Source organism: Schistocerca americana, chromosome 3 (assembly GCF_021461395.2).
Source record: "Schistocerca americana isolate TAMUIC-IGC-003095 chromosome 3, iqSchAmer2.1, whole genome shotgun sequence".
Lineage (NCBI taxonomy): Eukaryota > Metazoa > Arthropoda > Insecta > Orthoptera > Acrididae > Schistocerca > Schistocerca americana.
The window spans coordinates 869,569,460-869,595,444 of NC_060121.1; the positions used below are offsets into that span (position 1 = coordinate 869,569,460).

General features: G+C 42.6%; 1 protein-coding gene across 3 annotated transcripts in view; it reads left to right on the forward strand.

Annotated features, from left to right (window-relative positions):
- Positions 1 to 25,985, forward strand: part of LOC124605127 (MTOR-associated protein MEAK7) — a 51,028-nt gene continuing 25,043 nt past the window's right edge. For 2 of the 3 annotated variants that reach the window (XM_047136605.1, XM_047136607.1), the window contains exon 1: positions 1 to 237. In XM_047136605.1, coding sequence (XP_046992561.1) covers positions 106 to 237 — 132 coding nt within the window. In that variant the 5' untranslated portion in view covers positions 1 to 105. The remainder of the gene's footprint in view (positions 238 to 25,985) is intronic. The other variant, XM_047136606.1, reaches the window with a different exon arrangement.

Consider the following 25,985-nt stretch of genomic DNA (forward strand, 5'->3'; position numbering starts at 1 on the left):
ATACGCGATTTCCTGCCCACCACTAGACAGGAGTGAGGGACAAATATAGCAGATGGATGTTTGGGATTGCTAGTGGAAATTGTTAAATAAAGTACACCGGGTAAAATGGGTCAGCAATCAAGCAAGACAAATATTAATTCGCACAGGAGTCTTGCTAATGATGAAGAAAAAGCCCTTCTGTCTTATTTTAAGACTATTTGTAAAGGAAAGAAACATGCAAATAGAGAAGACTTAAAGGTATGCTTCACTGTATCACAAAACAATAGGGTAATTGCAGGTTACCATCAATATATTAAAAACGCGTTGTGCATCGAAAGCCATAGTGACAGTTTTGTTTCCTACCATTAAAATACAAATAATAGGGACAATGCCTTCAAAATCGGCCGTGTATATACAGTCTTTATTTCACTGAGTGGCGTTAAGAGATGGAAATCATATTTTACTTGTATGAAAAAGTAAATCGTTTTTACGAGAAGTAGTTTAATCTATACACCAGTGGTTGCGCTGTAGATTATCATACTTAAATATGTATTGAGAGATGCTGCGCAAATTGTAATTTCATTAGTCTGTTGCCATAGTCTTTGTGAGCTTTACTATTGGGAATGTCCAGTATTATACAGAATATCAAGGTTGTATAAGCAGTCAGATGACTGTACAAATGTAACATGATTGCCTCAAAGGCCAGACACTACGCATACTGAATAAAGGGATGTGAATATGATGAATAATGATTCAGCAGAACCCACGAGAAAATAGTTTTCGAAACATCATACTAGGATCAATATTTTTTTAATCAAATCATGGCAGGCGGTAGATGGAGGAATGTTTATCATTAATAGAGCAGCACATTCAGTATATTAATAAACATTGCTCCACCTACTTCTTCCATGATTTAATTAAAACATTGATTCACTCACTCAGTGGTTACACAGGCACCTAAGAATACAGCCTAAATTTTATGACATATTCTGTTTTACAAGACAAATTCTGCACGATATATTCTATTGCGTCACCACGTAATTTTGTACACTTCACATTATGACAACTGTTGCACACTAAATGACACAATAACGTACCCCCCAAACACATTGTCACCACATAATTAAACTGCTAGAGCAAGCAACCTCTTCATCCAGTGCACCCTCTACTCAACATTTCACTTCCACTCCAAAACAAACACACCATGGTCTCTCTGACATACCGCAACACTTCATGGCACAGCACAACTAAGTCTTGAGTCAAAGAAGATGGGTGGTATCCCATAGCCAAGTATACCAAGTGAGGGGGCATGAAGAGGAGTGGGCAGAGATGAAGGAGGAGGAAATGTGTACAATACGTGTGTAATGCATATGCATTCAAAGCAACATGCTAGAGGCTAGTTTATAAAAATAAGAAAGAATGAGTGGCTGTGAAATGTTTTTTCATTAATATGGTTTGTACTAACCTCAACTGCAGTTACAAGTTGTGATATTACTGTAGAGATGCGTACATGATAAATAATAATAAAGAAGTTTAAGCCATGAGTGATTTACAACTTGTGCCCATGATGACTCTTCTCATAATCTGTATTTATATACTTCTTGTAATCTACAGGTTTTGTGCTATAATCCACCAGTGCTTAGATGTGCAGTTTTGCGCCATTCCCGTTAACAAGCATCATATAATGCAGGCTACAGGCACATTTTTCTCGGTGTGGAATACCCTTGATACATAATGCCCAAGGTGCCTTTGTCTAAATCGGCCTCTCCAGTGCATTGAATGCTTGGCAACTTATTTGATACGGGTAGTATCATTTCAGTTAAGACTAAAATGATGGTTAAGGAGGCATGATGCACCATCCTTTACATTACAGTATGTGAAACATTGGACAATGAGTCAGTGACTGTTATATCGAAAGATGAGGAGTACAGAAGTCTCCGATTCCATCCGTCTGCTTTAACCCATGACGTCACCAACATGGCGGAAACGACCACTCTCGATGTTTCCAATACGGCATCTATGACGTCATTACATAAACGACATCAAAAACGAAAATACATATAAAACCAACACACACACACACACACACCTCCAAAAATATAATCAAACTAACAGGACCATTGCGGGAAATTGGGGGTTTTTGGGTAGGGACAAACTAAATATAAACACATACCGAGACACTCCACAATCCCAAACCACACAAAATGACGACATAAAAACACCACAAAATTCCCAAATTCCGCTACACTTACAATATCAACAGCACTCAGTCACTTTCCTTCACCTACGTAGCTCAACCGGAATTGTCGATACCACAAAATAAAAACCAACTACAATCGGACACTTCCCTTGACCTATATGGTGAACAACAGCTCATGATCCCAAAACACACATAGCTACGAAGACACTTTGGAATCGAACACTTCCCTTGACCTATATAGGTCAACAACAGCGCACGATACCAAAACACACGTAGCTGCAATGACAAATTGCAATCGATCACTTCCCATGACCTATGTAGCTCAAATACAACTGACGATACCAAAAAAATTGAAATAGAGTACTTCCCCCTAAAATACATAAATCAACAAGTGCCGAAACCAAAACATCAACCGCCAACATGTGCAGTAAATAACACCAACCCAACAACACATGAAAACCCCTCCAAACATCACAACACAGAAACAATAGACCCAAAAAAATGACTGCTTACCGTAAGAAAGTTCAGGCGCTACACACTAACCCCCAACTCTCATATTCTGCTTGCATGCATCGCATTTCACTATCTCCATCACAAGCCCAAAAAGTTGCAGAAACCTAATGACGGACAACATGTCGCCCCCCATTTCAGCCTGCAGACGCACACTATTAAACATAGAAGCCACATCCATACCCAACAAAAGAAGCCCACGTTGAATTAAACGACTTACCGCAAACCAATAACATCAAACGACATTGCAATAACAAACACAATGGAAACTTAATTCTTAACTCACTGAAACTAATTTCCATTTTATAACAGTCACAACCGATAAATGCACACTTCAAGCACCAACACCCAAATGAACCCAGTACACCACCAGAGGACACCACCAACTGCAACAAGACATCTACAAATACAACACACTCATAAACTAAACTTTGCGCCGTCATAACGTCACACAGCACAACACTCTTACGTCAAGGGTCAAAGCCGATGGGCGGGATCGGACGCCTCCGTTGACAGCACCAGAAGTGGCAACTTTCCTTCATTGAGTTCCAAGAACTGTAGTCCAAGACTATAATGCTTGCTTAAATGTTGCAACAAATCTTTTTCTTCCCTTTATGGGATGTAGCTCCTTTCTTGTCCTATTTTTTGAGCATGCATGTAGGCCATTCATCACCATCATGACTCTTTTGTGACACTTGTCTTGTGTATCCAGTACAGCTGTATGTTGGACTCGGAAGCTATCTGAAATGCCATTGGAGGTGCCATTTTTTATTCTCACAGATGAGCTTATTATCCATGGGTTTTAGCCAAGCTTCACACATATTGAGGTAGGTAGAATTGGCATTAAAGATGCCACTTTCAGCGAAATGCAACTACATTGCTGGCCACTAAAATAGCAGCACCACAAGGGTGGCATTCAACAAACACCAAACTGGCTTGAAGTGGGCAAGAAGTTTGGATATGCAAATTATTTGCATTTCAGCACTACTGTACAATGTAGATAGGCCAAGATTGATGGCATACACATTCTATGTAAGGAAAGATTGTACAGTGAGTTTCTCTTTCAGATGTCGCATTTGAAAGTTGTTTGTTTGTGAAGAGATAATTGCGTGGCTCGTGTGAGAGGTAGACATGCCTACCACCAAGTGTCAGACTTTGAGAGCGGTAGAGTTGTGACGTGTCGAGACTGCAGTTTATCGTTCCGCTATATTGTTGCTGATATCAATCAGCATTCCACAACTGCTGTCCAAATATAGAATTGATGGGTTCAGGAGGACTATCCTCAACCCTGTGCAGGGTCTTGGCGGCACCTAGTGACTCGTGCCCAACAGGATAGTCATATTGATTGCACAGTTGTGCAGGATTGTACAGCCACATCAGACCTCAAAATGGGCTTATTTGTATGAAAGCAAGTGTCCCCACTGTCAGAGCTACATCTGGAATGCAACAGACTGTCAGCAGTGACCACTGTTGGGGCTTCCCATGACACAGCACGAGAGATGCGCAGAGGCGAGGTGTGCAGAATGACAACACTGGACATGTTTGTGGCTCCGTGTCGTCTTTTCAGATGAGTCTCAATCCTGTGTACAACAACACGATGGACGTACCAGTGTGTGGAGGCTTAGAAGAGCACACACATTGCCAAGTTGCATTTCTTGTCATATGGGCCCTGCAATTGGTACAATGGCGTGAGGTGTCTTTAGGTCCACAATACATACTCATCTGGTTTTCATAGCCAGGAATTTGGTAGTGGTAACCCAGTGGTAGTGCCATGTCTTAGGTGTCTATCACACCTTCTTTCAACAAGGTAAAGACCACATATTTCCCATGTTCCCCTGACCTGCTTTGACACAGATGTTGTTAAATAGTTGCCCTGGCCAGCACATTCTCCATATCTCTCGCCGATCAGAAACACATGCTCTAAATTTTATTTCACATTCTGTAGATTCTACCTACTTTACTTTTCACAGACTTCTGAAGTAAAACTTCATTGTTTGCAATCCTTCCTGGTATTATTTTAATGCCCAGTAGTGATTTTAAGTATCTTATAAAATGAAAGAACTTAAATTATTTACATCTGTCTGTTAATTAAAGCCAATTGGTTTTGAGCTAGTTATAATTTTTTATGTAGAGAATGACTGGACTGAGCCTCATTTTATTAAAAATTAGTGCTTGATTATTAGTCCAGCTGATGGCTGTAATTTGCTTGCCAATGAAAGGAAAGCTAGTGTAATAGCCTGGACAGCAGGACGACTCGCTGAATATAAATGTTAAACATGGATAAGAGATTCTTGAAGGGATGGATGAATTTTACTAATTTGAATGTGGCATATGTAGAAGAGGAGGATAAAAACCCACAATAGCAAGGATTCCATAAGAGAGAGGACTTTTTCTTGTAATGTTGTACAGACACATCAGCAGTAACGTGAACTAAGTTTAATTTTGCTTCCACAAGAAGAGATTCACAGTATCACTGAATGAAGTATAGAATGGTACAAAGTCTCATAACTATAGAACACATCAGTATACGGTCTTGTTGGTGAGCATACAATAAGTAAGTAAACATAAGTGAGCCCAAGGGCCCGGCACACAAGACTTATATTAAGCAGCTGTGCACATGTCACAGTGCTTGCTGCACCGCCTGTCCAGGCTGCAAGGTGGCCTCTTGAGACCGGCCGTGGGGGCACTTGTATCACACACTGTTTGATTATGCGTGCTCACACAGTAGGGTTACAACACTCTTTCCACCTTGGGGAAAAGAGTTCACTGTGAAAATATCTGTCTCCATCAGTATGTGATGACGCCTGGAACAGGAGAATATAGTCTGAAATGGTGCAAGCAGGTGCACTGTCCACTCCCCTGCAAGAGGTTGGAAGGGAGCACTGGTGACGATGGTGCTGTATCCATGTCCGGGTACGCACTGTGGGGTGCAAGCAGCAGGAAATATTGCAGTGATGATGGGCTGCGGAGCTGGATGTAGGTCCAGCATTGACTCTCCACCTGGCAGTGGAGGCACCCAGAGCGAAGATGGCACAGGAATTGGAGGAGGCGTAGACTGCGCCAAGGGGGACAGTGCCGATGCGGGTGCGCTTTCAGTTTCATTGTGACGTGAGCCATGAAATTGGCAGCACATCCTGTATCTTCCAAAAACAGGAAGGAATATTCTGAGCAGAGCACGTAGTATGTCCAGTTGTTGGTATGAAACTTGATCTGACACCAGATGCATTTCATCAGAAATAGAGAACCCAAAAATTTTGAAGGTATCTAACCCAAATAAGCTTTCAGTGTTGGCGTCGCCATCCATAACTAGAAATGTCACAGGGCACACATCTTTTTTGCACATTATGGAAGTAGAAAACTGCCCCAATATAGGTATTTGTTGTTGTAACTTACTAACCAACGAGAGACAGGGGTTCATGCCAGTGTTCAAAATTCCACATAGGTTTGAGAATTTAACAAAGTCATTGCTGCATCTGTGTCCAGTTGCATTTTTCACACCTTGCCCACCAAATGCATTTCAATATAGTTTGGGGCTACCATCATTTGGAAAACACTGTTCTCATTCGTGTTCGTGTCTGATGAAGGAGGCTGAGAATTGCACATAGTCACAGTAAGTACGTTTTTCTTTTTTTACAATGGTAGCAAGTCACCCAACGCTTTTGGCACATGGCCTGCAGTTGTGACACTGACTGCTGCTGCATCTTACATCGGTGCTGCCCCACATAGTTTTCCCCCTGCGGGTCCATGGGTTAGAATAGGCCCGAGGTCTTCCTGCCTGTCGTAAGAGACGATGGAAAGGAGTCCCGCACTTTTCGGCCCAATGAGTTCAGGTTCCATTCTATGATTTGACCTGCCACTTTCAAAATTCTAAAGAAGTGTGGGCCATATGGGAAAGGACGCCTTACGTGGTGCATGAGTTATCCAGAGTGGCTGTAGATTTTATCTCTAGAATCTCTTGTCATGGCTTTGCTTCTCCACCTGTGATTCAACTATTTGGGCGAGGACACTTTCTGGGGTATGTCATCTTCATCTTCTTCCATTGTCTCCTGTCCTCTTTTGCCCCCATAACAATATTGGATTTCTCTGCTCCCAATATCCAGCACGGCAGCCAGTCCGTTATGGGGCTATCATTTACCCATTTGGTGGAAGCTCCTACAACACAGGGGTCGCACTGCTGATGCCTGAGCTGTAAACTCCCCATGCTGAGGAGTAAATGCCTGTCTTCCTGGGGCATCAGGACTCCCGACAACGGCCATCATGCCAGTTGGCCTTTGCTGTGGGTGGGTGGCATCCATGGGGAGAGACCCTGATTGGAGTGGGTGGCTTCAGGGCGGATGACCTGCGCGTACTAAGTCATCCCTTGCTGGTGACCGTACAGCACTAGCAGTCTCTAAGAAGGGCAAGATCGAATACAATGCCGACAGGTATGGCCATAAAACATTTCCCTCCCTTGCTATGCCATGGGAGGAATGTAGGGCTACAGAATGGAGAGAGCCATATTCGCCTCAGTTTTTAGTCTGTAGCCTCAATTTTTCATTGGACACCTTGAGGATAAGTTTGGAGAAGTGACAGCGCTGTCAAAGATGCAAAACGGTGCAGTCTTGATTCAGACAGCATCCCCAGCCCAATCCCGAGTATTACTCACCTGTGAAAAGCTGGGTGATATTCCTGTTTCCATCGCGATCTCCTCTTGCAGTCTGACAATGAGCTCCGAACCAGTTTAGAACGGTGGGGGAGGGGGGGGGGGGTGTTCATTTCATCCAGCACGTTTACAGAGGACCCAAAGACAACAGGGTTGCTACCAGTGCCATCATCTTGGCCTTCCAGTGTGATTCATTGCTAGAAAAGGTCAAGGTGATAGTTTACTGCTGTGACATTAAACCATATATCCCTCCCCCTATGCAGCACTTTAAGTGCTGGAAGTTCGGTGATGTCTTCCCCCTGCACTGCCAATGCCACATGTCGAGACTGTGGACGTACACTGCACCCAGATACTCCATGTGCACACCACCTCCCACTTGCATCAACTGTGGAGAGCACCAATCCCCCTGTTCACCAGACTGCCCAGTACTCCATAATGAGCAAAAAATCCTGGAGTACAAGACCCTGAACTGGTTGACTTACACAGAGGCTAAATGTAATTTTGAAATATTACACCCCTTTTGGTTGACGTCGACATTTGCTGCAGCTACGTCACCATCGCTGTCCCAAGTCCAGTGGTTCCTCACCCTGTGCCATGAACAGTGGTCCCTGCAGGGCACCTGAATACATCCGGCCCCTTGGTGGTAGGGGGCAAATTTTCCTCTTTTGCCCCCAAAGCACCTACTTCGGGAGCAAGGCCACCACAAACACAGGGGACATTGGTCCCCTCTCCCCTGCCGGAGAAGCAACAGCTTCGTCCAGCTCCTCTCGTGCAGAAGGGGTCCCTTGTGCCCTTCTCTGCCAAGGTCTCCACTCGCCAGTGGCTCAAGGAGCCAAAAGCTGCTGGACGAAGAGCTACATGCTCTTCCTCCGTGCCTGAAGCTGCTTTGGAGAAATCTTCCCAGGAAGCCCCTAAAGAGAAGCAAGAGAGCAAGCAAACTAAGTAGTAGTCTGCTAAGAAACAAGACCCTCTGGTGGCCCCAACACCACCACTCCACCCCTTGTGGGTCTGGGGATTAGAATAGGCCCAAGGCATTCCTGCCTGTCGTAAGAGGCGACTAAAAGGATTCTCACACATTTCAGCATTTGTGATGCTCCTCAGTGGGGTTTGACCTCCATTTTCCAAAATTTTCCCAAAGAACGAGCCAGTTGGGGAAGGGCGCCTTTGATGGTGCATCGTGCCTTGAGATCTTGAGCACACTTTCTGCTCATCCCACTGCAGTCCAGCTCATTCTCCATCTCTTGGGCGAGGACACCTTCCAGGGTGCGTTTTCCACCATGCTATACGCAGTGTCGCTTTTTGCACTGACGATGGCCATGGACTTCATTGAATCTCATATCCAGCACGGTAGCCAGTCCATTGTGGTGGGGCCGCCATGTTGGTTGTAGCCCCCAACAACACTGGGTTCGCTCTGCTGATGCCTGCGCCATTAACTCCCGATGTATGCCAAGGAGTAGATGCCAGTCACACTGGGATATCAGGACTCCCAGCAATGGCCATCCTGCCAGGTGGCCTTTGCTGTGGCTGGGTGGCACCCATGGGGAGGACCCCTGGTCAGAGGGGGTGATATCAGGGCAGTTGATGCGCAATGAAGCGTACCATGTCATCACTTGCTGGTGATCAAACACCAGCAGTCACCATGCGTTCCAAGTCACAGTACAATGCAAGGAAGTATGATCCTAAATCGTTCCCCTCCCTGGTCACACCATGGAAGAAATGCCAGGCTAAGGATGGCAGCGATCCTCTGTACCTCGTATGTACAAGAACTGATGGGGACTCCTTTGTTTCGATGAAGCCACAGTTTATGTAGAGCATTTAGAGGACAAGTTTGGGGAGGTGGAGGGCTTGTCCAAAGCATGATAAGGGTCAGTCTTGATAAAAACAGCATCTTCTGCCCAGTCAGGGACTTTAATCACTTGTAACAAATGGGGAGATGTTTCTTAAGAGTTTAAATATGGTCCAGGGTAATATCTTCCACTGGGACCTACTTTTGCAGTCTGACAACGAGCTGTGCGTCCATTGGGTCCAAGGCATAATCAGGTTGCTACCGGTGCCTTCATCTTGGTCTTCAAGGGTGACACCTTACCTGACAAGGTCAAGGTGATGGTCTACTGCTGTGATGTCATGCCATATATCTCTCCCCCAATGCAGTGCTTTAAATGCTGGAAGTTCGGCCATATGTCTTCTCGCTGTACTTCCAGCGTCACATGTCGAGATTGTGGACGTCAATCACATCCCAATAATACATGTACCCCACCTCTCATCTGTGTCAACTGCAGAGAGCATCATTCACCTTGCTTGCCAGACTGCAGGACTTTAAAGAAAGACAGGAAAATCATGGAATACATGACCCTGGACCAACTGACCTACACTTAGGCTAAGAGACAATATGAGCGCCTACATCCTGTGGCTATGACCTTCTCATACACCATGCTACGAGAATAGTTGTAGCCCCATCAGTTCAGCAAATTCCAGTTGGCCCTCAGGGCCAGAAGGCTACACCTGCCCCCTTGATGGTGGGGGGAGGTGGGGATACTTCTCTCCCTGTTGCTCCAGCACCGCCTGCCTTGGGAGCACTGTCTCAGTTCGACCTCTGCCTCTTAAATACCGGGGCCATTACTCGGCCATTGATTTATCCATTTGCAGCCCAGGGCTTCTCCCATCTATCCACTGGAGATCACATGATGACCTGTGGTAGTGACCCCTTCCCCATCTTCCTGTCACTGCCCCGGCATCAGGCCCATGGACGCCTGTCCATATTGGCTTTAAACAAGGGAGACTGGGGAAACTTTCATTTCTGTGGTCACCGTTGACTCTCCCCCACATGGTAACATCGATGTGATGGTTGAGCAGGTGATTACAACAATCATTACTGCGGCGGAAATTGCGATCCCTCAATCTTTACTTTGCCCCCAGCAAAAGGCAGTCCCTTGGTGGTCGCCGGAAGTCACTGAGGCAATTAAGGGGCGTTGGCGAGCTCTACAGTGGCATAAGTGGCACCCTTCCCTGGAGCACCTCGTAGCCTTTAAGTGGCTCAGTCCCCGCATTCGCCAGCTTATCAAAAGATGGAAGCAGGAGTGTTGGGAGAAATAAGTCTCAACCATTGGGTGCCATACGTCACCTTCCCAAGTCTGGGCAAGGATCAAACGTGTTTTCACATACCAGACCCCAACAGGTGTCCCTCGCTTTAACATCAGTCACACATTATCTACAGATGCAAATGCAATTGCTGTGCACCTTGCATGAGCACCTGTGTTGGAGAACTACCCCCTAGCCTTTTGCACCCTCAAATGGCGGATGGAAAGGAAGGTCCTCTTGTTCGCTACACGCCACAGTGAACCCTATAATGCCCCATTTAGAGAGTGGAAGCTCCTCAGTACCCTTGCACATTGCCCCGAAACAGCTCGTGGGCCAGATCAGATCCACAGTCAGATGATTAAAAATCTCTCATCTGACTACAAGCGACATCTCCTCATCATCTTCAACAGAATCTGGCGTGAAGGTGTCTTTCCATCACAGTGGTGGGAGAGCACCATCATTCCAGTGCTTAAACCCGATAAAAACCCACTTGATGTGGATAGCTATCAGCCCATCAGCCTGACCAATGTTCTTTGTAAGCTGCTGGAATGTATGGTGTGTCAAGATGGGTAGGGTCCTGGAGTCATGTGGCCTACTGGCTCCATGTCAGGACGGCTTCCGCCAGGGTCGCCATACCACTGATAATCTTGTGTCCCTCAAGTCAGCCATCCGAACAGCCTTTTCCAGGCGCCAACACCTGGTTACCGTCTTTTTTGATGTACGAAAAGCGTATCACACCACCTGAAGATATCATATCCTTGTCACATTATACAAGTAGGGTCTCTGAGGCCCGCTCCCGATTTTTATCCACAATTTCCTGTCACTTCGTACTTTCCGTGTCCAAGTTTGTGCCTCCCATAGTTCCCTCCCATATGCAGGACAATGGGGTCCCGCAGGGATCCATATTGAGTGAATATCTGTTTTTAGTGGCCATTAATGGTCTAGGAGCAGCTGTAGATCCCATCTGTCTCACCTATGTATGCAGATGACTTCTGCATTTCGTGCTGCTCCACAAGTACTGGTGTTGCTGAGTGGTGCCTACAGGGAGCCATCCATAAGGCGCAGTCATGGGCTCTAGCCCACGTTTTCCAGTTTTCGGCTGCAAAGTCATGTGTTATGCACTTTTGCCAGTGTCGTTTCGTTTGTCCGGAACCAGAACTTCACCTTACTGATGATCCCCTCACTGTAGTGGAGACATATCGATTTTAAGGACTGGTTTTTGACACCCGTCACATTCCCACAGATCAAACAAGTTTTTGGGTACCACACCCCAACTGGTGTTCCCAGTGTTAACATAAATGGTGTGTTATCTACCGACGCAAACGTGATTGCCGCACGCTTTGTTCAGCACCATGCTTATGCCTTTGCATTGGAGAATTATCCCCCAGCCTTTCGCACTCTGAAACAGCAGATGGCAGGGAGAGTCCTCACGTTCACTACAAGCCACAGTGAACCTTATAATGCCTCATTCACAGAGTGGGAGCTCCTCAATGCCCTTGCACATTGCCCCAACCCAGCTCCTGGGCCAAATCAGATCCACAGTTAGATGATCAAACATACCTTGTCTGACTACAAGTGACATCTCCTCGTGATCTTCAACCGAATGTGGTGTGATGGTGTCTTTCCGTCTCACTGGTGGGAGAGCACCATACCAGTGCTCCAACCTGCCAAAAACCCAGTTGATGTGGATAGCTATTGGCCCATCAGCCTCACCAACTTTCTTTGTAAGCTGCTGGAACGTATGTTGTGTCAGCGGTTGTGTTGGGTCCTGGAGTGATGTGGCTTACTGGCTCCGTGCCAGGGCAGTTTCTGCCTGGGTCGCTCTACCACTGATAATCTTGTGTCCCTTGAGTATGCCTTCTGAACAGCCTCTTCCAGATGCCAACACCTTATTGCCGTCTTTTGTTATTTACAAAAAGTGTATGACATGACCTGGAGAAATCATATCCTCGTCACATTATACAAGTGGGGTCTCTGAGGCCTGCCGGCAATTTTTATCCACAATTTCCCGTCGCTTCGTACTTTCCATGTCTCCAGTTGGTGCCTCCCATAGTTCCCTTCCATATCCAGGAGAATGGGGTCCTGCAGGGTTCTGTATTGAGTGTATCTCTATTTTTAGTGGCCATTAATGGTCTAGCAACAGCTGTAGGAACGTCTGTCTTACCCTCTCTATATGCAGATGACTTCTGCATTTCATGCTGGTCCTCAGTACTAGTGTTGCTGAGCGTCACCTACAGGGAGCCATCCTACAAGGCACAGTTGTGGGCTCTAGCTCACGGTTTTCAGTTTTCGGCTGCAATGTCACGTGTTATGTACTTCTGTGGTACCATTCATTCGGAACCAGAACTTCACCTTACTGTCGAATCCCTCACTGTAGTGGAGACATATCGATTTTTAGGACCGGTTTTCGACACTCGATAGACTTGGCTCCCTCACCTTCGTCAGCTTAAGTGGAAGTGCTGGCAGCACCTCAATGCCCTCCACTGCCTGAGCAACACCAACTGGGGTGCGGATTGCTGTACGCTGCTGCAGCTCTACAGAGCCCTTGTTCAGTTCCGCCTTGATTATGGGAGTCTGGTTTATGGTTCGGCAATGCCCTCAGCATTGCGTTTACTCAGCCCAGTGCACCACTGTGGCGTTCACCTAGCGATGGGAGATTTTAGGACAAGTCAGGTGACCAGCGTCCTGGCAGAGGCCGGAGTCCCTTTTTTGCAGGTCAGACGTGCGCAACTGCTTGCCAGTTATGTTACACACGTCGTTCTCCTGCACATCGAAATTACCATCTCCTTTTCCCACCCACTGCGGTTCATTCCCCTCATCGGCGTCCCAGGTCAAGGCTTATAATTGCAGTCCATGACTGATCCCTTCTATCTGAACTGGAGTCTTTGCCTTTACCACCTATACTCAAGGTTCATTCGCATACACTTCCATGGTGTACACCTAGGCCACAGTTTTGCCTGGACCTTTCACATGGCCCAAAGAACTCAGTTCACCCCACGGCTCTCTGCTGTCACTTCCTCTCAATTCTTGACATGTACCGAGGTCGTGAAGTGGTTTACACTGATGACTCAATGGCTGATGGTCATGTCGGCTTCGCATCTGTCCATGGAGGACATATTGAACAGCATTTGTTGCCTGATGGCTGCAGTGTTTTCACTGCAGAGCTGGTGGCTGTATCTCGTGCTCTTGAGCACATCTGTTCATGCCCTTGGGAGTCGTTTCTTCTGTGTACTGACTCCTTGAGCAGCCTACAAGCTATCGACCAGTGCTACCCTAATCATCCTTTGGTATCAACCATCCAGGAGTCCATGTATTCCCTGGAATCATCTGGTCGTTCTGTGGTGTTTGTGTGGACCCCAGGACACATCGGAATCCCACACAATGAACTTGCTTACATGGTGGCCAAACAGGCTACATGGAAACCACTTATGAAGATCAGCATTCCTGCGTTCGTTTTCACGCCGCCAGGTTTTTTGGCTTTGGGAGAAGGAATAGCATAGTCTCAGGACGAACAACAAAGTGTGTGCCATTAAGGAGACTGCGAATGTGTGGCAGTCCTCCATGCAAGCCTCTCTCAGGGACTCTGTGGTTCTCTGCCGTCTCCGCATTGGCCATGCTTGGGCAACCCACAGTTACATTCTGCATCGCCTCAGTGTTGATGCAGTTCCTGGTTGACAGTGGCCCACATTCTGGTGCACTGCCCCACTTTGACTGCCCTGCAACGAAATCTTCTGTTACCAGACTTGTTGCCGCTAATTTTATCTGACAACGCCTCATCGGCTGATTTAGTTGATGAGGTATCGAATACATTGTTTCCCCCTACTTATACCTCCCGAGGAGATAACGAATGTAAAACTGGAGAGATTCCAGCGCGCATGGAGGCTTTCCGGCAGTCGCTCTTCCCACGAACCATATGCGACTGGAACAGGAATGGCAGTGGCACGTAAAGTGCCCTCCATGACACACCATTGGGTGGCTTGCAGAGTATAAATGTAGATGTAGATGTAGAACCAACCATGTGGTGTGGAGGCCGCAGTTGCCTGGCAGCAACATAATCTCCCTCCCCCTCTCCCCCGTGAGCTTACAGATGGCAGCCTAGGGAGCAACACTGGTTACCTATCACTATGCTTCTACTCTATTTCCTGCCACCCTAGATACTTCAAATGACTGAGCAAAGTTCAGAATATCTGTGAATGAGGGATTTACAAATTGTAAAGCACATTCACAAACTTCCCTATCAGGGGCCAGGCTTATGATAGTTTCACGAACCATTGAATCAGCATATGAGTCTCTTTGGGCCTTAGTAACAACCTAGCAATGACAGCTAAGCCCATGGAGTTCCACTGCCCGTTCTATATGACTGTTGTGGCCTAATCTGACAATGGTAAAACTCAGCGTGATCAGCAATAACACGAGTGTGTTTGCAATGATAATGAGTGACCAACTCATACATTTCATCAAAAGAGAGACTGGCAGGTTCCTGAAGAGGAGCTAGCTGACACAAAAGGTGATAAACATGAGGAGAAATCAATGGCAAAGATAAAGCCTTACACACAAGATGCAGTCGGTGACTCCTAAAGCTTGAAAATGTTGCCGGAGGTGTTTTCCATATGCATCACAGTCTGTCTGCCGCAGAATATCATACGGAGGAAACAGTGGAGGTTGTATCAACTGCAGTGGAATCTGGAACGTCAACAAGGCTGCCAAATTCTTTGGCACCACAGAGAGAGCTTGCTTATTGGTGATAGCTTGCTGTTGTTCAGCAATAGATTGAAAAATTTCTTCCACTGACTTGTTGGATGTATGTTGGACCAAGAAACAAAACGTGTGGAGTAGAACACATCCTAATTGCCAAGTATTTTGTAACATTGTACAGAAGTAACACTAACCAAGTTTTTTTCAGCTTCCACATGAAGAGATTCACCACAACGAATGAAGTATAGAATGGTACAGTCTCATAACTATAACACACATCAATATGCAGTCCTGTAAGTGAGCATGCAGTAAGTAAACATAAGTGAGGCTGAAGGCCCAGCCTACTGAGCTTATTGGGCTATTGTGCACATGACACAGTGCTTGTTGTACCATCTGTCCAGACAACCTCCAGGCTGGCCGTGGAAGCAATCGTGTCCACACTGTTCGATTATGCATGTTCAAAGTATAGGGTTGATACAGGTTTATCTTTATAGAAATAGATCATCACAATTAAAAAATACCTTGACACTAGAGAGATAGATGAAAAGTTGTTTTGGAAAACAGTAGTTTATGGCTGCAAAACTTGGACAATGGCAAGATGGACTGAAATGACTTGAATTCTTCAAAATGTGATATTATATGAGATAGTTGAAGACCTGCTGTAATGATGAATAAGGGATGGAAAAATCCTTCAGTCAGAAAAGTTGTCCATTAAAGATTGTAGTGAATTGAAGACAAAATGGTTGGACATACATTCCAAAATATCATTGCTGGAAACTGTAGTTGAAGGGTTGGTGAAAGGAAACAATTTTAGTGGCATACCAGCTTACAGTTATGGAGAAAATAAGTATGTCCCTTATGGACTGTGTTGTGAGTACTGTGATGTGAAATTGGTGGTGGTGGACAATGGCGAGGAGGAAATGAAAACTTGTAACTGATGCAGAATTATAATTTTTTGCATCAAACCAGCCTTGGGGTTGATGACAAAACACAAATGGTACTAATACTTTTTTCTAGCAAGTAAGGTGACACTGTGGTCAACATTCAAGGGAAATGGATTTCAGATTTGTCAGACTGACTTGAGATAGCTCCATCATCATCCTTGTTATTTATAAAATCTGTGTCATCCTTTTTACTAAAAATCACTGATCAAGTATTCCCTTCATTTAGTTCCACTTCGATGATTCGTTGTGAGGTGTTTTTTGATCTTCCATGCTTTCTTCACTCTGCTACAGTAAATTTTAGCATCCTATTGTCAGCAGCAGCATGTGTTTTTTTCCCCCTCAGTATATTTTTTTAAATGATTGATTTTGCTTCAGTATTTTTGCCTCGTCTATTTGAGGTCACATTGGGCCCTGCGAGATTGACTCTTGTTGTGACCTTCCATGCTTCGTATACATTGAGAAAGACATTTTTGTCATTATTGTTGAATATTCTGAGGTTTGTGTGTGTGTGTGTGTGTGTGTGTGTGTGTGTGTGTGTGTGTGTGTGTCAGTGTCAGTCATAAGTCATAAACAAACTTCGAACATAATCAAATGAGTTTACTGGTTTACTGTTTCATGTAAGTTGTTAACACTAAAATGGTTTCTGACATGCCTAAAATGACGGAAAGGGCTCACTTGGACTCCACATAAAATGTTTTTGTATTTGACTTAAAAAAATGTTCTATTTTAGTGCATGTTAATCCCTGCCTTTTTTGAGTTATGACATTAATTACTTAACACAATAATTAATACATAACTTTCTTATTTCATCAGAACAATCTTACTGACTTAGTGCGGCTCATACTAACAATTTTTCTAAATGGTAGACTTTGATATATTGATTATTTGTAGAGATTTCTGGACACTTTTAGAATATATGCTCCATATTGTACTTGTATATATTCTACACATGGCTTTGTTGTAATTTTTATGCAAGTCATTGGCATCTTCTAGATGAATTGTGTTTTATGCACACATTTTCCACACACATCTTTGTGGTTCTTTACACAATTGTCACTAGTCTTGTGGCCTTGCAGAGGCTGAATTTTTTCATGTCTGCTATCTGGATAATTTTGGTGCCGTATCCTCTTGCTTTTGTCCTCTGTGCTCTTTCATTCCCCTGAGTTCATTTGCCAACTGAACTATGAAATCTTTCTTTCAGTTTTCTCATTCACCACTATTTTTTAGATGACGCATGCACTTATTGCAACCATGTCCAAGATGATGGAACGGCCATGTCCTACATGCAACTTTGTTGTATATTAAGGGTCATTTTATCACCCATGTTGACCCTACACTGTGTTGCATTGTGAATGTTGTGGATTTATGTTTCTTCTTTGCTTCTTTCTACCTTCATATGCAGTGTACTCAAAACAATGATTTGTGGTTCTCCTTTCCTTGGTATATGGTCATTGTGCAGTCGTGTTGCCATCCGATGTGTGATGGTGGTGGAGTGTGTTTCAGCATTTGACTTCTTTACTCAGCAGTGATTTCACAATGGATGTTGTTCATTGTAGCAATTAGTGAAGTTTTCTTTCCTTTGAACTTCTTAGCAAGTTGAAGAGATGTGAAGAAGTTGTCTGTCATCGCACTTTTGTCTTAATTTAAACATTTCTCCGTGAGATGCAGGATGACGTACGCTGAATGTTGCTCCTCTCTATGCATGTCCTCTTTTTCCAAGGGATGGGAAAGCATTACATGTATACTTCGTCACTACACTGGCAGCAATCAAGAATTTTAGAGCAGGTTTGCTGAGCACGAATTGAGCAAACCTGCATTTTGTTTTGCTTGATAATAATTGCTCATCTATTTTTACATTTCCTCCTGGGTGGTCAGAAACCAGCGAATTTGTTGGCTGGTAAGTATTCATTCAGCTTGGGTTGATTTTTCATCAAAACAGATTATATGCTCCATATTGTGCGACACAAGAGATCTGTCCTTAGCTACACATGAGATCTGTCTTTAGCATAATGTCCTAATGCAAGTAGGCTCTCAAGATGGCCAAAGGTCATCCTCGGACACACCTTTTGCACAAATGACAGTCCATTTATATATGATAGCTATCAATTTTTCCAGTTATGAAAGTGACATGGCCCAATCTTTGTGTTTTAGTACTTTGAGAATATGACTCTTTGTGTTTCTTCATGAGATGTTGCAATGCTTAGTCAAAAATGAAATGGAAAAACACTGATGACAGTCATCTATTCATTGGCAAACATAAATAGTGGTTCCTCTTCTCTCCTTCATAATGTTCACAGGATGACCACCTTCCAGATAATGAAAAATTGGCAATCTCCCACTCACTTCAATCCCTAGTGACCATCTTTGTGAAGGCAAACAACTGGGCCTGCTGTGACAGAGGTGGTGAGGATTGATGTAGATTAGTATTTGAATCCTCCTCCACAAATCCTTCCTTGTTCACAATTTCTTCATTTGTCTCTGGTAAAAAATCCTCTTCATCATTGAAGTCAGTTTCCAATTCATGTTTGAACTGTCTTGGGGATGAAGAAACTTTACATCAGAAAGTCCACACAGACAAGACATGTTTGGAAAAGTCTTTAATTGACAAAGAATATTACCTGAATGACACAATATAAAGTGGCAGATTGGAATGTGCATGTACAGAGGTGAAATCATGAGCCGCAAGGATTCTGCGTGATTGTTAATGCTGCATTGTTGGTTTATTTACATGTATTCAGAATAAAAATTACAGCAGTGCCAAATTGACCCTTTCAGCCATTCTAGGTATATCAAGTATATCAAATGAAATGTCCAAGAAAACATAAATATTTTGTAAATCCTAACACGGTGTTGTAAAGAGGAAAAAAGTTAGGAAATGTCATACGATTTCATGAACAAGGTAAAAACATTGAGGATGACTTGAACAAAAAAGTATGACAGTGGTCCTATTAACCCCTTCAGATATTCTAACATTGATTACCTTTGTTAAGAAGACATATTTCTTCAGTGAAAATTCATTATAGTTGCAGTGGATGATGAACTGCAGCTGTTGCGGGTTTATTTATTTATGATATGCAGTCAGTTGCATTTTGAGTTTAATAAGATTTATTGTTCCATTAATTAAGTAGGTTTCGAGCCACTGTAGGCTTGTCATCAGATGAATACAGGAAAATTATTTTCTGGGCCGTGTGCAGCTAGATGGTGATTGCATTTCAGCCATCAAAATTAGTTTGTCATGGATACTGAAGTGCAGTTCAATCATTACGACCCTAGTCTCGAGCTGCACATGGTCCAGAAAATAATGTTCCTGTAATACCTTCATCTGATGATGAGCATGGGCTTGAAAATTTATTGAAATAAGTTGAGATCACAATAACATTTATTTATTATGAATGGTTTTGGCTTATGTTAAAGCCGTACTCAGATTTTTTGGCCCCCCTATGGGTGGTTCTGACAATTCGTCAGTTGTTCATGTGATGTCATGACCATTCACTGTGTCATGTGAAAAATGAGGAGCTGCCAGCACCAGCCAAAGGGACCCTACAAACCTGAGGATGGCATTAACATAAGCCGAAACCAGTCATAATAAATAAACATTATTGCAATCTTGACTGTTGTTTTAATCAAAGTTAGCATCAGATTGCTGTGCTCCACAGACAATGTTGTCTAAATTTATGGGTTTGAAAACTAAGTAAGTACCGTAAATCACATCAAATTCAAAATGTAACTGGTGGCATAACATATCTAAATAAAGCATCAATTTCATTTGTGTATTTAGTATGAAATATGGATTCAGAGCATAGATTGCTTCTAGGAAGTCTGTATAGGCCACATGCAAAGAACTTTACCATCACATGCTTTATTCTAAGGTGACATCAGGGATGCTGACAAGTGATATTTCCCTGGAAATGTTCTTGTCCTTTGTGCAGCTTCTGCTTCAGAGTGTCATATTATTTAATTGAAGACAAGTTTCATTGATACTGTTAGTGAAAATGACACATTGCTTAACTGTTGGAGTTGCTTATACTGCCTTTGTTACTGCTTTCCAAGTAGTTACTTCCTTTCAGTCTTTAGGTTTCTTCTTTTTATACCAAATTTTCTCAATAAGAGATTTCATGGTCAGTCTGTCAGATTTAAGGATGGAATTTCTGTGGATTTTACTTCTTTGCTGGTTTACATCTTTTTTATCTCTGTAGTAGTCAGGGAGCACATGAAGATAATGTTTGATGCATTAATAATGTTTCTAAATTGTGTGCCCTTGGGTGGTACTTAATGTCTGAGGCACTTGGTTCTCAGCATTGGCTGGAGTCCAGTCTAAGGAATCCTAGGTTTGTCGAACTGGAGCCTGAGCAGTACTCAAATATTTTAATGTTAACTTTGGAGGTGCTTAAAGAGCATTTTCTGGCAATGCTGATTAAACATTGCTTCTTTGAGAGATTTTGAGTGGCACCAGGGCTGAAGATTTGCAGTGAAAAGGCTCAGTGTTTCCCAAAATATTGGCTGTAATGATTTGTCTGTCATGCCAGATAACATAAGATTTATTGCAGAGGCCAACAAAACCATAGTATTTACACACCTGGACATGCCTGGGGCAAGTATCAGCCAAGGAGAAATGGGAGAAATAACACATACAATATTTTGTGTGTTCTAGAAGTGATAGTCATTCAATAATTCATGGCAACAAGACCCATTTTATTTTTCTTCCACACCCCAAAGACAACTTCAGGAAAGGAACAGCTTTAGAGAAAATGAGTAAAAGATCCCTATTGATTGAATTGGTGAATGCTACTACCGCAGATTGCCATATTGAGGTATTCTTAGCCCTCAATTAAGGTGTAGGATCTCAGAATGCATGGGTATTTTTGCACTCACTCTCTAAAGTAAATTCTGGCAGAGTGCTTCTTTACACTACCTACACTCCTTAAATTGCCAACTCTATAACATTTTACTGTCCATTTCATTATCACCTTTTTTGTTTGTTGTTGGCATGTATTATTGACGTGTTGGGGGGTCTCCTAGACTGCATCTCGTGAACTATGTACTATTTCCTTAGTATAGCATAAATGTGTTTGCAGGAACGTGAGAATTTAAATGATCTTAAGTGTGATGATGGTGTTAGTTGGTGAATAGATGAAAATGTCAGTGATAATGATTTTACAGTGGCCAGTGATCACTATTCTGCAGATGAACAAGAGTAACATTTAGAGGAGGAATTTTAGGACAATGGTGGGCACCTTGCTGTTTCTCTAATAAAATATTTAGTGTTAGTTAACATCAGAGACGTTTTGAGTGGTGGTAAAGGACAATGTAGATCTCAGCAGTGAATGTCGGTTATGCATATTTTATTTTTGTGCTGTTGAGTGCAATTTTTATGTGCAAGTTTAAACACTGGAATTTAGTTTTATGTGAAAATTTACCTGCTGCAGAGATATTATGATTTCCAGAATGAAAAATTCAATTCTCTAATTGTTTATTTGTACTATTTAAAAAGCCATAAGAAAGTTGCGATTTTGTGGGCTAAAAAGTAAAATACTGCAGGCTTTATTTAGTGCGATAAAATCAAGAAGTATGTAAACAGCACTGAAATAATTGTAAAAATAATGTTATATAGCTTAAATGAGAATTTTCAAATGATTTAGCCCTTAAGTCTCAGTCACAGAGATCACACCTCGCGTATATTACATGAAAGTCACTTCATGAGTTACTGGTTAGGAAGGTAGTTGTTGCCATTACCTTACCCATTTCCTTATCCTCATAGAAAATTGAAAATAACGCAGCATCTTGTCTTTCACATCGATCTTACATTATATTCTAACGAGTTTTGTGATAGATTATGATCATGATGTGTCCAGCTTGGCTGATATATCCAGAAGGATCTAAAAGAAAATAAAGTAGTTCGTGGTGCTTTTGTCTTGATGTTTGACGGAGATACACTATAAGAAAAGGGATAATGTTATGATTTACCAGTGTAATGTTGAACAATAAGTTATCCCATCCATGAGATGTTTTAAGTGCCTGAGATTTGGTCACATGCCCTAGAGATGCACACATGATCCTATTTGAGCGAACTGGGGAATAATGTTCCCTGCATCAACCCTTTCCACTATGTGTAATTTGTCAGGAGAAACACATATCACATTAAATGATATGTCCTGTATTCAAGAAACTGAAAAAGGCTCAAAGACTATAAAACACTAAACTACTAGGAACATTATGTAAGGTTATATCCTGCCAATAAGATAAGTAACAAAACTTGTGACATAGAGAGCCAGATTTCGGGCTTAAACTTTCCTAGCATTTCATTGTTCCTACAGTGTTAAACAGATCAACTCTATGAGGGATAAAATGTCAGCCCTTATGCCTCATTCCCCCCAACCCATTCCTACTCAACATAGAACGACTCCATTCATCCAATGCACTGCTTTATTTGGTTTTGTAGGTAGGATGACAACCCTTGTGCCATTGTCTCTCTAGAACGTAGGCAACCTGTAAGCCACAGAACAGCCCACTCATCCCATGTCCCTGAAATTAGAACACAAAAAACTAGTCTAGCAGCCTTGGCCTAGCCAGGCCACACATAACCCAAAGCTGAGACCATGGAGTGGACACACCTCCATTTGCCAGTGATCTCTTCGTGCTACACTATCACAAATTAGAAAAATTTGTTGGAACTTTAATTGATTCTTCCACCATCTGGCTCAACTCAATTGGTACTTTCCATGCTGCAGTATGAGCTGTAATATAACAAATAAGATTTCTTAGAAGACAAACATCTAGGCCTACGTCTTAGAAACTATTACACATGTTACAAAAACTATACCAATATTGACAGAGTATCAGGAGGGGTCTGCATGTTAGTGTGTACAAACACCATCAGTGAGGAAGTACATCTCAGTACTACATTAGAAGTGAAGGCAAGCTACATCCAAATAGCTACTGTCATCACTTTAGTGTATATTTATCTCCTCCCCCCCCCCCCCCTATCCCTGGTATGGAGACAACATACTATTGGATGATAGACCTAGTGGAAAAATTACCCCACCTGTCCTTTCACTGGAGGAATCTAGCAGCACAAACCCTCTGCAGGGCAGTATTAATGGATCAAGAAGAAACCACCTCATGGAAGAAATGATCCCACTTTTGAACTCTGTTTAATTAATAATGGAGACCACTCACTTCTTTACAGCCCAAGGAAAAACCACCACCATATACTTCAGGTGGGAGTTACACACTGCTTCAGGTATGTGCCGGGACCTGACAAAACCCACAACCAAATGCTTCAACACTTGAACGAAGATAATAAAAGGCATTTAACTGTATTTTCTTTGAAGATGAATTAACTTCCCAGTGGTGGCAGGGGGTGGGGGGTGGAACTATGATCACAGTTTTAAAATTTTAACATCAGGGACAAACTTGCATCCTGTGAATAACTAAAGCCAGTCAACATGCTCTCCATGGTATACAGTCACTCCAAAGAAACTTAATACATGTAAAACAAAACATAGAGGTATAGATAAATAGATGCTGAATGAAATGCATTTGGCTGTCAGGAGAGCAATGCGTGAAACCTTCAGTGACTACTGTAGAGGAATTTTGTCAAATGATCTTTAACAAAATCCAATGAAATTCTTGTTGTGTGTGAAGGTTGTTAGTGGTACCAAATTCAGAGACCAGTCAGTCAGATGAGATAGAAACTGAAATTGAGGATAGCAAAGCAAAAGCTGAAATGCTTAATTCTGTTTTCAAATGTCCCTTTACAAATGAAAACCAAGGAGAACTGCACCAATTCAATTCTTGTACGACTGAAAATTATGGCTCCAGGGCCCGATGGAATCCCTATCAAATTCTATACTGAATTAGTGGCAGAGTTTGCCCTTCTTCCAACAGTAATCAGTTACAGGTCTCACAAACAAAACAATAATCGTGCTCAGTAGTTGGAAGAAAGCACAGGTCACACCCGATGACAAGAAGGGTAGTAGAAGTGATCTGCAAAACTATTGTCAGGTGTCCTTGACTTAGATTTGTTGTAGAATCCTTGAATATATTCTGAGCCAAAACATAATGAGGTATCTTGAACAGAATGATCTTCTCCATGCCAACCAGCATGGATTAAAAATAATCAATCATGCGAAATCCAACTTGCACTTTTTCCACACAACACACTGAAAGCTTTGGATCAAGGCAGTCATGTAGATGCAGCATTTCTTGATTTTCAAAAAGCATTTGACTCAATACCACACCTATACTTATTGTCAAAAGTTTCATCATATGGGGTATAAAGTGAAATCTGTGACTGGATTGAGGACTTTTTGTTAGGGAGGATGCAGCATGTCATCTTGGATGGAGAGTCATCATCAGATGTAGAATTAACATGGAGTGTACCCCAGGGAAGTGTGTTGGGACCATTGCTGTTCATGTTGTATATTAGTAACATTGCAGACAATATGAATAGTAACCTCAGACTTTTTCCAGATGATACAGTTATCTGTAATGAAGTACTGTCTGAAAGAAGCTGCATAAATATTGTCAGATCTTAATAAGATTTCAAGATAGTGCAGAGATTGGCAACTTGCTCCAAATGTTTAGAGAAGTAAAATTATGCACTTCACAAAATGAGAAAACATAGTATCCTATGACTATACTATCAGTGAGTCACTGTTGGAATTGGCCAACTTATAGAAATACCTGGGTGTAAGACATTGTAGGGCTATTATATGGAATGATCACAGTCGTGAGTAAAGCAGGTGGTAGACTTCGGTTTATTGAGAGAATACTGGGGAAATGCAATCAGTCTACAAAGGAGATCACTTACAAATCACTCGTGCGACTCATCCTAGAATATTGTTCAAATGTGAGAGACCGTAACAAGTAGAAATAACAGGGGACATCAAATGTATATAGAGAAGAGCAGCATGAATGGTCACAGGCTTGTTTGATCCATGGGAGAGTGTCACAGAACTAGCAGACATCTTGTAGATACATGCCACCTATCACTAGAAAGAATACTTACGAAGTTTGAAAGTCAGCTTTTGGTGATGACTCAAGGAATATACTACAACCCCCTATGTATCTCTCACAGGGATTGTGAGGACAAGATTAGATTAAGTACAGCACACATGGAGGCATTTAAAGAAATCATTTTTGGTGTGTTCCTAATGTGAATGTATTGAACAATCCTTATTAACAGCTCCAGTGTCACATACCCTGCACTTCAGTGGATTTCAGTGTGTAGATTTAGAAGTAGCATAGCAAATTGTCAACCAAAAATTATTGGTACCTTGAAGTTGAGGAATATTTATCCATATTTCAGTGTGGCTTCTGGAAGAACCTGTGGACTGTTGACCATTTCATAAGTTTGGAGACTGCAGTCTGAAAGGCTCTTGCTCATCTGCCAAATGTGTGACATTTACTTGGGGCTTCCAGTATCTACTGATGTTTATACAGAATTTTTTATCCCCAGTCCACTTTGGCCTGTATTTGGTGCAACATTTTGCAACTTACTCATACCAGAGTGTTTAATCACTCAGTGGTAATATTGTGATTCACTTCATCACAGTTAATGATATTATGGATAAACTATCAATATCAGTCTTCCCCCAATAATATTATATGTGTTGAGCTGATTTGCTGGTTTAAGACAAAACACTCACCCTGAGCATTGCCTTATTAACCGATTGCTTGACAGTCAAAAATCCACTTTTAAAAGCTTCTTTGATACTAAGTTAACATGGCTACCACAAATATGCCTGCTAAATACAAGTTGCATGATAGAACTTAATGTTCTCCATTTCCTCTGTAAGACCCATGGGGAAGTAGACTGCTTGTTCTTTGCTTCTGCAGCGCACTAAATTTATCCCATCTGGACTACAATTAAATTCTTTATTAACTATTGACCACTTATAGGGGGTGTATTTCATCTTTAAATATACAATTTATA